This window comes from Pteropus alecto, unplaced genomic scaffold, assembly GCF_000325575.1.
Source record: "Pteropus alecto unplaced genomic scaffold, ASM32557v1 scaffold57, whole genome shotgun sequence".
Lineage (NCBI taxonomy): Eukaryota > Metazoa > Chordata > Mammalia > Chiroptera > Pteropodidae > Pteropus > Pteropus alecto.
In genome coordinates, this window is record NW_006442508.1 from 11275328 (window position 1) to 11289106 (window position 13779).

Genomic DNA, 13779 nt, shown 5'->3' on the forward strand with positions numbered 1-13779 from the left:
TAGAAATATAATGGCCACAATTTTAACTTGTAAAATTAATGATTTCATTCCGTATAAAGTGAAAAAAACAACTAGAAATCAGCTACCAATTGCAGCTTGGGAACCTACTGCCCTCTAGAGGGTGGGTTTGAAATCGTCAGGGGTACTTTAGGTTGTCACAATGACTGATGGGGTTGTGGAATTTGCTACTGGCATTTAATATCTGGAAAGGAGGGATATCTGACATACTTAAATGCAGTTTTACACATAAAGAACTCCCTTTCCCAAGATGCCAATGGTACTCACTTTGAAACATGAAAGTGAGATCTACAAAGTTTTTACAAGTTGCATCTTAAAATACTAACTTTAAGACTTAGTGAGAAGGGAGCTAGAGGGTACACATTGATATAGAACCTAAGTTTATTAAGAAGTTTATGTTAAACCTGCTACACGAAGTTCATGGATCTATTTCAGGACAGCTTATCTCACTAGCATTTATCTCAGCCTTGGGATCTGGGACTTGACTTGACAATTGTCTAGGAGTAACAAAAGGGAAAAACTTCTGATTGGTTATTCAGTGTATACAAATGTTAATAAAATGGTCAAATGCTCTGATAGTTGCAGAATAGACTGGATGCTAGAAAAATATAATTTCAATCCTCTTTTACCTAAGATTTTCAGATACTTTCAAAACATGTAAACTTCTACTCGTTCTCCAGTGTCCGTTCTCCCCTAATTTTCCCTTAATTCCCTTAAGTCAGGGATCCCAAACCCCAGGGCCACAAATGAGTACTGGTCCGTGAAACTAGCAGCACCCAATGCAGGAAGTGAGCAGCTGGCGAGTTCATCTGTATCTGCAGCCACTTCCCAGCACTAGCATCACCGCCTCAGCTCACCTCAGATCATCAGGTATTAGATTCTCATAGGAGCACAAACCCTATTGTAAGTGGCACATGTGAAGGATCTAGGTTGTGCGCTCCTTGTGAGAATCTAATACCTGGGGATCTGAAGTGGAGCTGAGGCGGTGATGCTAGTGCTGGGGAGCGGCTGCAAATACAGATTAACATTAGCAGGGACGTTTGCCTGCACAGAGACCATAAAAAATCAGTTGCTTACAGACTCATATCAAAACCTTATCAGTGAGTGGCAAAAGACAGTTAAGCTGCATCCGGTGGCAGGCTTTAGAGTGGCAAATGAGTTATGTACTTTAATTGTACAGTTGCATCTGGTGGCATCTGATTCTGCATTGTGGTGAATTGTAAAATTCTTTCATTATATATTACAACATAATAATAGAAATGAAGTGCACAATAAATGTAATACACTTGAATCATCCCCAAAACATCCCTGCCACCCCCAGTTCATGGTAAAATTGTCTTCCACGAAACCAGTCCCTGGTGTCAAAAAGGTTGGGGACTACTGCCTTAAGTAAAATATGAAATGGTCCCCCTTCTCTCCACATCTCCCAGCTTCCTTGTGGGTAGATACAGTTATGTGACTGTTGACCAATGGACTGTGAAATGGTGTATGCAACTTCCAGCCCCCGCCCCAGTTGAAACAGGGAAGCTGCTTGTTCTTCATCTCCTCTCTTCCCCCTCATTGAGAAAGGATGACCACTTGAGCAAATGCCTTAGACCTAGAGCTGGAAGCCATGGCATGTTCTACCAGTTGGATCCTTGGATGACTACGTGGCGCAGAGCTGCCTACTCGCTTCTATCTTATTTAAGCCATGTATTGTGGAGAAATTGATTTTCTGCCACTTTTTCAAATGCCAACCACTAACTCCAAATAAGAAATGACATCTAGTCTCAATAAAAATAGTAGCGAGAGAAACTTGAACATAGCAGAACTCCTTTTTAGGTATTTCTGGGTCAGAGATACTACATATACACACCCTACAAAAAAATAACTTGTATTTACAAATTCATTATATTACAAATAGGCACAGTTCCGAGTAGTAAAAAAGGTAGGAGCAGGGGAGCTTTATTATAGCTATATTTAATACAATTCAATGTATGTAGTTATGTTTAATATGTTCATATATTTATCTATTTTTTCTTCTTCCGCAGATTGTACACAAGGGAAGGAAGCTTCTTGGTTTTATAGGCCACACTTCTCTTGATGCGCTCTCCTTTGATGTTAACGATATGTGGCAAGAGAGGGGGCCGGACTGTCAGCACTGTTCCTTGTGGTGTATAGCCTCGGAGATGCAGTCTGTCCTTAAACTGAGGTGTTACTGCAACCCAACCTATGCAGGCATGTGACAGAACACAAGAAGGTGTTAACAACTACCTTATTAAAAACACCAAACCAAAGCTTAAAATGGAGCGCCAAAGGAGGCAACTGTTCTTTTTCACTCTATTTCTTTTTAAAAAGCAAACAATGCCTTTGTGAAATGGTACAAATTTATTTTCTGAGTAAGTTGCATTTTATGAATAAACGAGTATGTATTCCTTAAAATACTCAGTTTATGTCAGTTAAGGTACATTTCTACAAAAATATACTTTGAGTCAGGAAGGCTACTTTATTCACCTTTTAAAAAGTGTTTGGTGTAAAATTACCTGCAGAAGAAAACTTGATGTCAGCCACTGCTTCAGATTCCCCAAGTCCTTCTTTTAATGTAATGTCTTCAGCAACAAGAGGAGGAAATCCTGCCATTCGTTCCTTTCCACCCATTGGAACCTTCCATTGAGATAAAATGAAGATGTTTAGAAGTTCAAATTAAATTCTCTGTAGCTCCAATATTAAGTAAAACACTGATAAGATAATTCTGTACAGGGATCAAGAATAAAATCTAATAAATTCTAAACATTACCTGTTGATAAAACCCCAAATCAATTCTAGTCAAATGAAAAGCACAGAAGTTTTGTGACGAGATGAAGCCCACAGCTCCCAGTGCCAAGGGCGACATGTGGGTGGTAACCTTCTGAGAGCAGAATCTTGCTTTATTAGTTTACACTGTTTTTATGACCCTCCATAAACCTTTACACAGAGTAATGTTGGGCAATTAAGGCAATTAAGATCCAAATACTTTAGATCTTGTAGGCATGGCTGGCCACAAAGATTAATTCCCACCTCATTACAAGTCAAGGGTACAGGCATAATGATTAAGATTCAGCTTCTATTTATATATGTTTCCATGAATTGGAAGTAACTAGATAATAATTTATTCATTAATAGATCTCTGGGTTTAGCACTAGGGACACAAAGACATGTTATAATATGGTCCCTGCCCCTAAGGAGATCAGAAGATGGAAATAACATGTAAACACATGACGAGGTAAGAAATGTGATGAGAGGCATATATTAAGTACTATGGTTGTGAAAGAAGAAGTAATGAATGTGTTTTGGTCAAGGAGAACATTAATGAAGCAGCAATATCTGAGCAGTACTTTGAGAAACAGATCAAAGTTACCCAGTGGAAAGGTATTCTGGTTTAGCATGATGTACAGACACAAAAACTGGAAAAAGGATGACGAGTTCAGGAACTGCAGTTTAACTGTCCAGAGTATGTTATGTGTGTGTGTATTAGCGATAAGGCTGTCAGTTCAGATTTCTCTCAGTAATGTGGAACTACCGAGGGGTTACAGAGGAAAGAAGACAGAGATAACAATAAAAAATAATACTGTGACCTGCTTTGCATTTTGGAAGGATCTCTCAGTGCAGGGGTTTGGACTGAGTAATTCTTTTTCAGGGGGAGTGGAGAGGCTGTTCTGTGCAGTGTTGGATTTTTAAGAGCACCCGTAGCCTCTACTTGGCATCTACCAAATCATAAAAACCAAAAATGTCTCCAAGCATTGCCAAATGTCCTCTGGGGTAAAAGTCAATGGTGGCTAAGAACCACTGCTCTAGCAGCCGTGGAGATAAATTTGGGGTGGGGGTAGGAGGAGAGCAGTAAAAACTGAGAAAAATACTCAAATATCTCAAAACAGCCTAATGAAAGCAGATGACAGCTTGAACTATATACAAGGCTGGATTCAGAGATATTTAGGAGGCAGGACTGACTGATTTGGGAGGCGAGAAAGAAAACAAGGAGGCAAGAATGAGTTTCAGAGCAGGCAGCTCAAGAAACTATTTGTGTCACAATGGGAAGACTGGGATTGTTGCTTTAGAAAGTATCCGTGATGCCAGGGGCTAGAGTGACACAGAGTTCATTTTTATAACAGCCAGATCACACAAACTAAGGAATTGTTCTTTCCTGCAAATCTTAAGCTGTATTTCAACTTGTGTATTATTAACTAAAATGTAAACAAACGTAATAGAAGTAAAGCCTTCTGGTGCAGAAAAAGCAACAGATCTTATAATGTCGGTTGCCTTTGTGTGCTCACCCACTAGCCAAATCCTACAAGTGTCTGGAATATTAATTTTAGGACAGTTATTTCAATGGAGTTTTAATTTCAGTCTGGCTTTCTGAGGAAATCCAGAGGGAAGTATTTACATCTAAGCCAGGTTTGTTTTTATCCTCTTTGAAAAGTGGATTTATATTTTGTGTTTTGACTTATTTTTAGTTGCATGAGCATGAATTAATGTTAAATTACCTCTGCATTAGATACACCTGGTATTTTTGCAAGAGGTATGTTCCACCACCACCACGGCCACCACCATCACAGACATTTATGAAGCACTTAGAAGAGTGCCCTGGAACTTAATCCTCTTCAGACTTGTGATATAGATTCAACACAGAGAGGTAAAGGCAACTTGCCTAAAGTCACACAGCTTTGTTAAGTGGTGGAGTGGAGCAGGCATTTGATTCTAGTCTGGCTGCAATGATCTTGACCATTATGCGATACTCACTAGTCAACAGTATGTGCATTATGTTTTGTAAAAGAGCTGAAAACACGCTCCATTTGGTCTTTGGTGAATTTAGTAGGAATAATTTCAGTGGCACAGTAAGGGCCAAATAGGACTGTGGAGAATGAAACGTGAGGAGCAGGAGCGAGCTCGATTGTAAAGAGAAGGAATGAATAGGCACTGTGTTTTGTTTTTTAAAGATGAGAGAAAATTCAACATATTTACAGGTGAAAGAAAAGAGCTAGTAGAGCAAGAGAGAAGAGGTGGGATAATCTGTAAGTGTCTGGGATTAAGAAGCTAGGAGGAGAGTTTTTCCACTCAGACCAGGGCTTCTCAACCTTGGCCCTATTGACATTTTGGACCAGATAATTTTTTGCTGTGAGGGGCTGTCCTGTGCACTGCAGAATGTTTAGCATCATTGTTGGTTGTCTCCACCCACTAGATGCTAGTCATCCTCTAATTGTGAGAAAACCTATAATTTCTCTTCACTCAGCAATATCCAATACAACTTTCTGCAATGATGTGACTGCTAAGCACTTCAAAAGTGGCTGATGGAACTGAAGAACTAAAACCAAAATCCCTTTTATTATAGGGCCCACTTCGCTTTATAGAGAAATCCTCAGGGAGAACGAGGTGAAGGAAGAGCTAGCTAATGGCATAACAAAGATGGTTCTGTCCAACAAAGGCTTTCTTAGCAGGGCTGTGGGACTATCACAGTGTATGTTAACCTAACCATGCCATCATCAAAGCGTGCCAACTCACCTTGAGTAATGTATGACCTGCATGCTTCTGATACACAGTATCTGCCTTGTCCAAGGAAGTAATGTGCACAGGAAGGAAGTTGGAAGCCACAACTGTAAACCAAGCTGATTGATTTCCCTTAAGAAAGAAAGAAGTTATTTAACACAATGAAAAACCTGCAAAACCAGCACATTACAAGGCACAATTAAAAAGCAATCAAGCTCCCTTTAGAAGTACTGGTATGGCAGGTATAATCAAACTATATTAATGCCTACATGTAAGGGCACAATATAGCAGAGGCAGAAGCAGTGCATGTCAACAATTTATGTAAAACTAAGATTCCTTCCATAGGCTTGTTGATACCATTAAAAAAAATAATTAAAAACAAAAGGAAATACTGTCTGCATTAACTGTCTCCGTATAAAGTTAGGTTTAAAAGATTCATTTTGTGGGCTTTCAAGAAATATGTAAGAGTTTTAAGTATATAAGGCTAAATTTCCAAGAAATTATGAACAAACACGAAACCCAAGAAATGTACCCAAGCAATGGCCTGCAAGTGTTGCATTCGGTGTTATGGCAGATCCATGTTTCATTTTACTTTTTTCTCTTCGTTTTGGCAAAACGGAGCAATTCTACAGATATTCTAAAATCCCCAGAATACTATGTAAATAAATATCAAACAAAAAAGCACATATATAAAGTATACTTATATGGGATATAAAGAAGTGTGGAATTTATTTAATGCATATTAACCTTGTACCTAAAGTCTGATGTATGCTTTCACATGAAACAATACCATAAGATAGGGGCAGTATCTTTTCTTAAAGCCAACCTGTATGGGATGCTCAACATCCTATTGAAGATATAGTTTTTAAGACCTACTACTGTTTTTTTTTATTTTTCCCAAGTTTTTATTATGGGCATTTTCAAACATAAAAGAAAAAAAAAAAAGAACAGTATATCAGCCCCCAATATAGTCATGACAAAGTTATCAACATTTTGTGAATCTTATTCGTATATCTTCTTCCTTAAAATAAATGCCAAAACTAATTTGTTTTATAATGGCACAGACTTTCCTTACCTGCAGAAAATCTATGCGGCCTATGGCACCCAAAAATAGAACCATTCCTGGTTTAAGCACAAAAGTTCTTGGAACAATGGAATGTGTTGGCAGAACAATATTGACTTCTTTTTCTGATAGAAGATTTAAAACCTGTGAAGCAAAGGGCAGATTTTAGAGAATTAACTTTTATTGAAGATATGATATATTGTGATTTACATATAAAAGTGATGAGAAAAAATATTCCAGATTTCAAAATAAACCAAGGTATGTCAGAATTTGCTGCACATAAAACTTATTCATTCTTTCTGTCTGTATGAATCAATTTACGGATGGCTCTACTCTTGCTTCACAACTTAATCTTGAGTAATGGCAAAATAAATTTATAGGAGTGTGGGACTTTCTTATGTCAGCAGCATCCCCTGAATGTCAAAATTAGTATGATAGAAAATATGTGCTCACCATCAAGGCTTCTAGTGAGCAGCAATTTTCGGCTAACAGTAAGGCAATAAGTTACTTTATGACCTAGCGGAAAGTATACATGCATTAAATGCAAAATGGTCACCACATTCTAGGAGCAGGTGAAGAGTGTGAATAACCCCTTTCTAAATTCTGGTCTTCGGTTTCCTTATTTCCTCCAAATACTCAGCAAAGAATGAGATTAAGTTATGAATCCTCTGGCTTTTAAGGGTGAAGAGTTCCTAAATAGACTAGAGAAAATAGAAAAAGAAAGCCAGGAAGTACAAGATTCTGGTAAGAGTTAAGAAATCAAAATCTGATTAAAAAAAAAAAGAGAAAGTAAAAAAATGGAAAAAATTTTTTATGAACTTGATTCTTAAGGAAATTATTATACCTAGAGAGGCTCAAAAGAAAATACATAAGGGGGCTGCAAGTGGCTTTCCTTAGCATTTGTGTTTTAAAAAAGCACATCAAAAGCCATCTGCAGTGAAGAAACTCTTTTAACCCTTTTAGCAGACCTTAATACTTTAATTTCACCACAGAGTTCCTTGATTCATTTTGGGAAACATTGGTTTAAGGCATCAGATAAATATATCAATAAACTGACACAGAAGCAAATTAAAGATCCTTTATATCTAAAAACTTGAGAGTTTGATTCTGCTGGTCTGAAGAATATTTAACAAACTCTTGCCTTTTTAACTATTTGACAAAAGAGAGTCTACATGACTAAACTAACTGCTATTCCTGACCTGAGTCTAAAAGGGCAAAATGAGTTGAAGTTAAAGTGACAGAACATTATTAGAAAGCAGTCCAGTTATGGATTGCTAAGGAAGAAAAGACTGGACATAAGCAATTATTATATGAGGTAAATGTATGATTTTATGACAAAGGTCACCAAATAGAATACAATTCTGAGAATGAAAGTGTTGAGTGATCCTGATGAGGCAAAGGAAGGAAAAGTACCTAAGAAACCAATGTTATTTCACAGGGGGACAGATAATTAAGCGAATTAGAAACTGGTCAGTAACCAGATTCAAAGGAAGCTGATTAATTGATTTGTGGTAAGGCTGTTACTTGAATGCACACTTGTGTCAATCAATGACTTAGATGATGATCAAAATGCAAATGAATAAAAAGTTGTGAGATTTAATGAGTATGTAGCCTATAGGCTGATTTAAACAAGATAAAATCAGTCATCAGGAGACCTTGCAATTGGATTAAAAATGTACAAGACAGAGTTAATCCTATTCTAAATTATGCTCATCTGAGGGTAGTCATACAAAAAATTTAGTTCAAAGTGTCACACTTTAAATACAAAAAAAAAAAAAAAAATTAGAAAACATTCTGAAAAGGGGCCTGGGTTGATGAATAGCTTCCCAGAAAGAATATATGTAGGAAATAAGGACACATAATCTGGATTATGTAAGCACAGTAAATGCTTGATGTTTGTTGGATGAACTAATGAAAGACAAAAAATGGTAGAATGAGGAAGAGATAGAATGTTATAGTTCAAAGTCTGGCAAGGGAAATAGGCATTATATTCATTACATACAGCTTTGAGGAACAATGGGTACAAATTACAGATTATTCAGCTCCACACAAAGAGCAGGACAGAGACCAAACAGGTTATCTTGGGAGGTAAGGTGACACTGCTTCAGCTGATAGTGTCATTCCTTACTTTGGTTCAAGCTGGATGACCTTTTGGTTGATATGTTATAGAAGGAATTCAAACATGGAATAGGTGGCTGGACTAAAGTGATATTTATGATTTCTTCCAACCTCAAAATATGAATCTGTAAATGTCTTCCTAACTAAGGTAACAACCACAATAATACAAGTAGGGTGTAAGCAGTGAAGCCTACTAAATCAAATACAGAACTTGATGGCATTGAGTCACCTCTAAACTGCTTCTATGAATGAATCAGAACTGAATCTATAATGAAAGCATACTACTTTCCTGTGTTCTGCCAATTAAGACTACTCATGCAACTGAAAGTTAATGTTTCTAAAAAACATCAAATACATACACAATTTTCTTTTGTAATTCCAGGGGTATCATAAAACCAGTGGGCATCTTTCACATCTTGTGGGGTCAGTTCTACTCGTTTGGTGGGTTTATCTGCAACCACAACAGGTTCATTTTCCATGTCAAAGGCAAGTGAATCAGCATCAAACTCAAAGCCAGCTTCATCCTTTTGTTTTTCCGAATACGAGAATGTTCTTCCAACTCTTCCTAGAACAAGTTATATCGAAGTTATTAATCGCTCCTTTAAGGCCTTTGACTCCAGACAGATAACACGTTTGCCTCAAACAAGTTACTAAGACTAATTATGGGGCATGGAAGTGAGACTTAATTCATAGCTTTGCATTTTTCTCAAAGGCAGTGGGTGTCAGATTCTTGAAACAATCAAGTATGTGGTTGGCTGTGTACAGGCAGGGGATGGGTGGAAATCAAACTTGTTGTAAATGAAGGTGGAATAGAGATACCAAGGAAAGGGGGACTATTTAATTTAAAGCCAATGCATAGAGTCCACAACCTGTCCTCGTCTGCAAGGAAGCGGGTAGTATCTTAGTAGAAGTGCTTTACTGCTGATAATGGCTAGGTGGGCAATTACTACATTGATTCCTTTCCTGGTTTTCTCCAAGTATCTACTGTCTCAATTTTCTCAGCACAATGATCTCTGTGTTTCCAAACAGGGGCCTTGCCTCTAAATGGCCTCTATGTTCCGGAATGAGGAAAGTGGTCTCTCCCCACAAAAACTGGCTAGCCCCAGACAGCTATATTTCAGGTTGCTCAACAAAGAATTTTAGCATAGACCCAACAAGTTTTCCTATAGAAGATGCTTACCTACCACATAACCGTGCTTTTTCAAGAGACTAAGTTGATTTTGTTCTAGCTGACTAAGATCTTCTTCAGCTTCGTTTGCATCTTTTTTAAGCCTTTTTTGCCTTTCAAACATTCTGTAAGGAGTTGGGTTGCAAATAGGAAACTTCAGAAGGTTTAATGTAGTACCTGAAATACCAAAGAATGAACATATTTTTATAAACATTGCACAAAGATAGGAGGAAAACTAACATTTTCAGCGAGTTACACTGTCTTGGGTACTGTGATTTATTTCACTTAAACCTTCATGACAACCTCCTACAAAATTTTTACTTTACAGGTGAGGAAACAGGTTCAGAAATTGGCTCATAGGATATCACATATGTGGGATATAAACCTAAAAGCAACAAATGAATAGGACAAACAGAGACTCATGGACATGGACAATGGACTAGTGGTTACCAGAAGGGAGGGGGAAAATAAAAAAATAAAATGTTAAAGGAAAAAAAAAACTGGCTTAAAAAAAAAAAAAGAAATTGGCTCATAGGCTCAATCAGGTGAATCTCAAATCTGCGGGCCTGATTTCTTTCCATTTTCACTGTACTACCATCCAATATAAAAGTACTTCGTGTATAATTCAACTAAAGCCCAGGACACACAAGAACAATTTACCAGGTAAAGTTAAACACTGGTTTCAAAGGAACAAATGAGACAATTACTTTTGCCAACTGTTAAATACAAACAGGGTCATAGAAGGATCCATTTTGCAATTACATAAATTTCTTACAGCCACAAATTGACATGTCTTTTCCGGAAAGCTACATACCATACTGCAATAATGAATTAGTCAAATATTAAATGTGTACAGTATACAGATCTCATGAGTAAACTGAGATATGAAGAATAAGACTGAGGGGTGGAAGTGGGTTTAGAAAGTCAAAGGACTTTCCGGGGAAACATACAAAGTAAAGCTACAAGGGAAATCTCCAAAAGAGCAGGAACTTTGTTCTTTGGTTTATCTCTAGTGCCTAGAACAGTGACTGGAATATAAAATGCTCCATAAATATTTCTATCAGAAAATTAACACAGACTAAATTTCCAAGAACTGAGCTGACACAGAAGAGAGGCGTGACCAAATTATGGAGAAAAATTTTAAAGGGAAGGCTCCAGACAGTCTCTGATGGACATTAAGCTCAGAAAACTAAGGGGACAGGCCTCCTAAGGCTCACCAGGCCACGGGGAGATGGTGGCTCTGTCGATAGCTTCAGCGCCCTTGGCGATGCAGTAATCCGACTCCAGGAGCGTGTTGAAGAGAGTAGACTTGCCAGCATTGGTGGCGCCAACCAGGTAGACGTCGCCGCGGTAGCGCCAGGAGCGCTGAAGCGCGGAGATCAACTCTTCCACTCCATAGCCAGTCTTGGCGCTGATGAGCCGAACATCCCTCAGCATCGTACGGGACCTGGCTGAAGGATTCGAATTCTCCTCCCTGTCCAGTGGCCTGTCCCCGGCGGAGTGCTGTGGCCCTCTGGGCCCAAGGGGCCGCAGGAGTCCGGCGCGGACACAGTCATCCCAAAGCCGCTCCCGGAGCCGCTGCAGGTAGCCGGGTGCGTCCTGGGGCAGCAGGTCCACCTTGTTCCCCAGCACGATCAGCTGCTTGGGGCCTACCAATGCGGGCAGGTCGGGCAGCAGTGCGTCGGGCAGATCGAGCAGGTCCACCATGTAGAGAACTAGGGACGGCCCGGGCCGCCGCAGCGCGGCGCTCACCAACTCCAGGTACTGCTCGCGGCTCACCTGCAGGCGCAGGGCGCGCCGGTGGTGTACCAGCAGCCAGCAGCGCTGGCACACGGTCCGCGCCAGCCCCGCGTCGGTCTGCGCCGCCGCGCTAAGGAACTTCTCGCTGGGCAGGTAGCCGGGAACACCAGGGTCCTGGCAGTGCAGCTCCGCCCCGCAGCCGGAGCAGTTCAGGCCGCTGGGTGGCACCGTCGGGTCCGGGTGCCCCACGACCGGGTGCACTCGGCGGCTGGCCCGTACCTTCTGCTGCCGCCGCTCCTCCCGCTGTTGTTGCTTCCGTCGCTCGTCCTCCTCTTGCTGCTGCTGCAGCTCCTGTAGCTGTTCTTCGAGGGTCGGTGCGGGTTCCGGCTCCGGGACGTACTCGGGGAACAGAAAACGCTCCTCCATGTCATCCCTTTGCTCATAACCTCCAGTTACCGTCGGGCTACGAAGAAACCCACGTCCCAGGCCAGAAGGGTGCTGGGAGGAGGAGGCGGCCGCGCATCTCCTTTCAAGAAGCAGCTCCCGAAGGCCATGATGCGCTACAGTGGGAGTGGATCCTCGCAGTAAAGGGCACAAAAGTCTACGAGTCAGACGTGCGGGAAGCATGGGGAACGCGGCCCTGGACAAAAGGGCGGAGCCACGTGCGCGCACGCGCACTGGGGCCCAAGGCGTGCGTTAAACTGGAGACAAAAGCCCGGCATAACTTGAAAGCTGTCATTTGTCAGCCGTCACATTTCGGCTCCTCCTCCTGCGTGTAATCCCATAAATTCTCGCGATGAAGACTCTGAGGCTTGCAAGCCCGCTTAAAGCTGCAGTAAAGGTATTGGGGGCTTAGACTATGCTGGGTTGCTGAAGAGGCTGGGTTTTGTCACTTTCAGACTTCTTCGATGCGCCACCGCTGGCACAACCCGCCCTTAATACATCACGTTTGAAAAAGCATTGTTTTTTAGCTTTAAAAGTGCAAAAAATAGAGCATCGGTTGTCGTGGATTCACCACCACAATGAAAATTTATTAATAAGTCTTGGCCTTTTTTTCAGGTGTCATTATTTGAGCGACAACATTGAAAAACGAACAAAACCTTTCATTAGCTGGACACGATCCTCAGCCTGTAGTAGCGGTCCCCGCAATCAGTTAGAGGTTGGGGATAGGAGGTACAGGGAGCGTCAGCCTACAATTTGCGCGTACGCAATTCTAACCCTTTCGAAACCTGAGCCTACCAGTTGCACAGGCGCAGATCTTACGTTGGCTTCTTTGTGGGAGGCCTTTGGCGGAAAACGCAGAGCATTCTGGGAACGCCAAAAGCGGAAATTACCTCGTCACACGCTCGGCTTGCTGCTGGTTGCTGCGCGCTTTTCTGTCTGCAATTTCAAGAGTTAGGAGTTCGGGAATCGTTTGCAAATATGTATGACGCAGACGAAGGTAGGTAACCTTTTAGAACCCTTCGCGGCGACCCATCTAAGGAGGGAAATGTGGGGAGCTGGACGAATGGTAGATTTGTGGCCTTCCCTAAGCTCGTCGCACAAGTGTCCCCAGTCATGTTCCCCACATATCTCAGAGCAGGAACAAAGCCGGGATTTCGAGAGGTGGAAGGTGCAGGCAACGTAGCGTTAGTGTTCTAGGCAAGGGTGACACTTGTTCTCTCCACTGCCTGCCCCTGGATAAATCATACCGCCTTCTCGTACTGAATGAAATAGCGTGCAGAGCCACTAAGATAAATTCCGTTGTGTCGACTTTGAAGGCTACTTTATTCATTTCCCTTAAGGCCAGAGTTAATGGATTTATTGACTAGTTGAATTTTTGAGCGTCATCTTGTGTCAGGCATTGTGCTAGGCCCTGGAAATAAACCCGGGGACAAAGGGTGCGTGTATGTGTAGGAGGGTAGCGGGGGGTGGGGAAGGGTGGTGGTGGTGGTGTTGATTTAGTTGGGCATTACTTAATGCTGTTATATGTCTAAGTACATTGTCTTAAAAGATGACTTTTAAATTTCCTTTTTCCAAAAAAATGATAGTTCTCAGGTGGTATGTGGTATTCTACTGAACAAGGGCAATATGTCTTTTCTTTTTCTTTTTCATGTAGAATTAATCATGTCTAGTGTGTTTTCATTGCCCAAAAAAATGACAGTTCTCAGGTGGTATGTGGTATTCTACTGAA

At 40.9% G+C, this 13779-nt stretch overlaps 2 protein-coding genes across 2 annotated transcripts in view; one reads left to right on the top strand and one right to left on the bottom strand.

Annotated features, from left to right (window-relative positions):
* Positions 1-1927: 1927 nt before the first annotated feature.
* NOA1 (nitric oxide associated 1) lies at positions 1928-12267 on the bottom strand. Its single transcript, XM_006922525.3, has 7 exons — positions 11084-12267; positions 9879-10043; positions 9058-9263; positions 6593-6724; positions 5533-5649; positions 2541-2661; positions 1928-2227 (listed from the first exon to the last, which is right to left on the bottom strand). Exons 1-7 carry the CDS (start codon positions 12231-12233, stop codon positions 2028-2030), a joined length of 2091 nt encoding a protein of 696 aa, XP_006922587.2. The 5' UTR covers positions 12234-12267; the 3' UTR covers positions 1928-2027.
* Positions 12268-12308: 41 nt separating this feature from the next.
* POLR2B (RNA polymerase II subunit B) overlaps positions 12309-13779 on the top strand; it is a 43727-nt gene continuing 42256 nt past the window's right edge. Inside the window, exons 1-2 of the mRNA XM_015597545.2 lie at positions 12309-12447; positions 12666-13047. Of these exons, the coding sequence (XP_015453031.1) occupies positions 13029-13047 (19 nt within the window). The 5' untranslated portion in view covers positions 12309-12447; positions 12666-13028. The remainder of the gene's footprint in view (positions 12448-12665; positions 13048-13779) is intronic.